Source organism: Cyprinodon variegatus, unplaced genomic scaffold, assembly GCF_000732505.1.
Source record: "Cyprinodon variegatus isolate N-32 unplaced genomic scaffold, C_variegatus-1.0 Scaffold618, whole genome shotgun sequence".
NCBI lineage: Eukaryota > Metazoa > Chordata > Actinopteri > Cyprinodontiformes > Cyprinodontidae > Cyprinodon > Cyprinodon variegatus.
The window spans coordinates 100,033-102,281 of NW_015151071.1; the positions used below are offsets into that span (position 1 = coordinate 100,033).

Consider the following 2,249-nt stretch of genomic DNA (forward strand, 5'->3'; position numbering starts at 1 on the left):
CTTGCTTTCTTCATCCCTCGCTCCACAGCCCCTCCCCCACTGTGGAGCCTGCTGTGAGCATGCAGGCTAGTAAGCAGGGCTACGATGCAATAAATAGCTTTGGCATTCAACATCAATGATTGGCGAAGCCATCTTTTCTTTGCCTGGAACAATGGCAGCTATATTTACTGTGATCAGTGGGTAAAAAGTAGTTTTAATATGTTTTTAAGTGAGAAAGTCCACCTGGAAACTTCCTCTGTGCAGTCAGTTCATCAAGAATACCATCCTGCCTTCAAATATTATTTCTCTGTCGGAGCCGCTCAGACCCCCGCACACCAGCGGTGCGCTGTCACTGGGAATCCCATTCAACGGCAGCCTCTGGCCCGATTGCCTCTTCGTGGTTTTCCCGCTACTGTGTGGGCAGCTGGAAGGCTTTTTTCATGAACGTGATCCTAACTACAGGCACCAGGATAATAAGCAAACATATTTTGCTAGCAGGTTTCTACATTTCAGTTAATTTAGGCATTATTAAACTGTTTCAGAGGAGTGATCATAGCGCTCTGCATCAGCAGGGCTGTGTCTGACTCCCTGCAAGCTCCCAGATCAGCTTCTATGATTGGTTGATGTGGCGCTTTTAGCAGAAGTTAAATTTTTTCAACTCAAGCAGCTGCTGCTTCTGAACCGTGTTGCGCTGCTTCAGCTGCTTAGACTCGCTGCTCCTGCTGCTTAAAACGCGCTGCAGGAACTTTTGCTGCACCAAGATGGAAGTCGACCATCAACTTTGCATGTAAATTAGCTGCATCTGCTGCTTGCGGTGTGAACGTAATCAGCAGATAGTTCTTCAGTTTGAACGTTGGCACATGCTGTGTGAGGGAGGGGTATAAGCAGCACATATGCGAGTGAGGCTGACACTCCTTCTGGCTCCGACTGGTTGTTTCTGACTGAAAGAGATGAATTTCTGCTAAATGCAGAAAGACCAGTGGGAGGAAGTGCTTGATTATCTGTCAGATAACAGAGGTAATTTTAGCTCATAACTTACCAAAAGTTACCTACTGCACCTGTAATGTAATGTAATGTTAAATTTGATTTTTGCCAGTAATTAGGATGGATCAGTCTGATGAAAGCATCTGAGGAATAAGACCCAGAACAGATCACTTTTCTTCAGCACTGTGGTTAATGCTCCATTTTTTTCAGCTAAAATGCAGCATATTCCTTACCTGTTTAATACCAAACTAAACATAAGCAACTCAATATCATGTTAACCACGAGTTTCCACTCCATCTACCCAGAGGAAAGTCAAAGTGAGCCTCAGAGGAGTCTTGGGGAATTAGAGGAAGTTTGCGTTTACAAAAGGGAATTAGTTGCTGACTACAGATCTGTGTCTAACTTCCTCCACCGGTGGAGATGATATCCACGGCCCACTGCATCAATGCATTTTCTTCAAAATCATCAAACCATCAGAACATTTCCCAACAGCAACACTCACCTGGCCAGCTTCCCCTCTCTGTACGTACGCCCCCACGGGTGTCTGTGTTTCTGCAGGGGCCAAACGTCAGGCAGCCAGAGGGTCACAGAGCCCTCCATGACCTCACCCTCCGCACACGCCGGCTCCGTCTCGCGGCAGTAGTAGCACTTTCCGTAGAAACAGGTGTTATTTCCTGAGGGGGGGCAAGGTGAAAATGAATGAATGGATTTTTACTGCCATCAATAAAACAGAATCAGGTCAGAGTTTACATCTCGGCGAGAGACGCTTAAAAGGAATTGATCAAATAAATAAAAAAAAAAATAAAAATTTAGGGTAAAACATGGAAGTCAGCTCTTAGAAATGTTTACATTTTCCAGGTTTATGGGCAGCTGTAAACTTGTTGGGTTTTTAGTCAATTAAAAGTGAACTTTGAAGTTGTAGGTGAAAAAGATAACAGACGCGATCAAATTTCTTCATCTGCATGGCATCAGCTGTTAGCATCAAGAGGAAGGATAAACAACGAAGCTCAATCCGTCATCGACTCAGAGATCAGTCACTGAAACAGGCTGAACAAACAGTGACTGACCACAAGGTGTTCAGATCGCCATGTTGTTTTTTCCCTTTAATGTGATGTCATAATGACCTGCTTTAGCACAGCTGGTTGCAGTTCAGCAAAAGCCTGTTAATCAGCAATCAATGAAAATCAGCTGTCAGGGCTCGATGTTAACCATCGCCCGATCTCCCGGGGAAAGGCAAGGCAAGGCAAATTTATTTGTATAGCACAATTCAGTACAAAGACAATGCA

The 2,249-nt window shown here is 44.6% G+C and overlaps 1 protein-coding gene across 1 annotated transcript in view; it reads right to left on the bottom strand.

Moving 5' to 3' along the window:
• The window catches only part of fam20b (family with sequence similarity 20 member B), a 35,925-nt gene that overhangs the window by 14,664 nt on the left and 19,012 nt on the right, over nt 1-2,249 (bottom strand). The window contains exon 6 of the mRNA XM_015392992.1: nt 1,466-1,637. Within this exon, the coding sequence (XP_015248478.1) occupies nt 1,466-1,637 (172 nt within the window). The remainder of the gene's footprint in view (nt 1-1,465; nt 1,638-2,249) is intronic.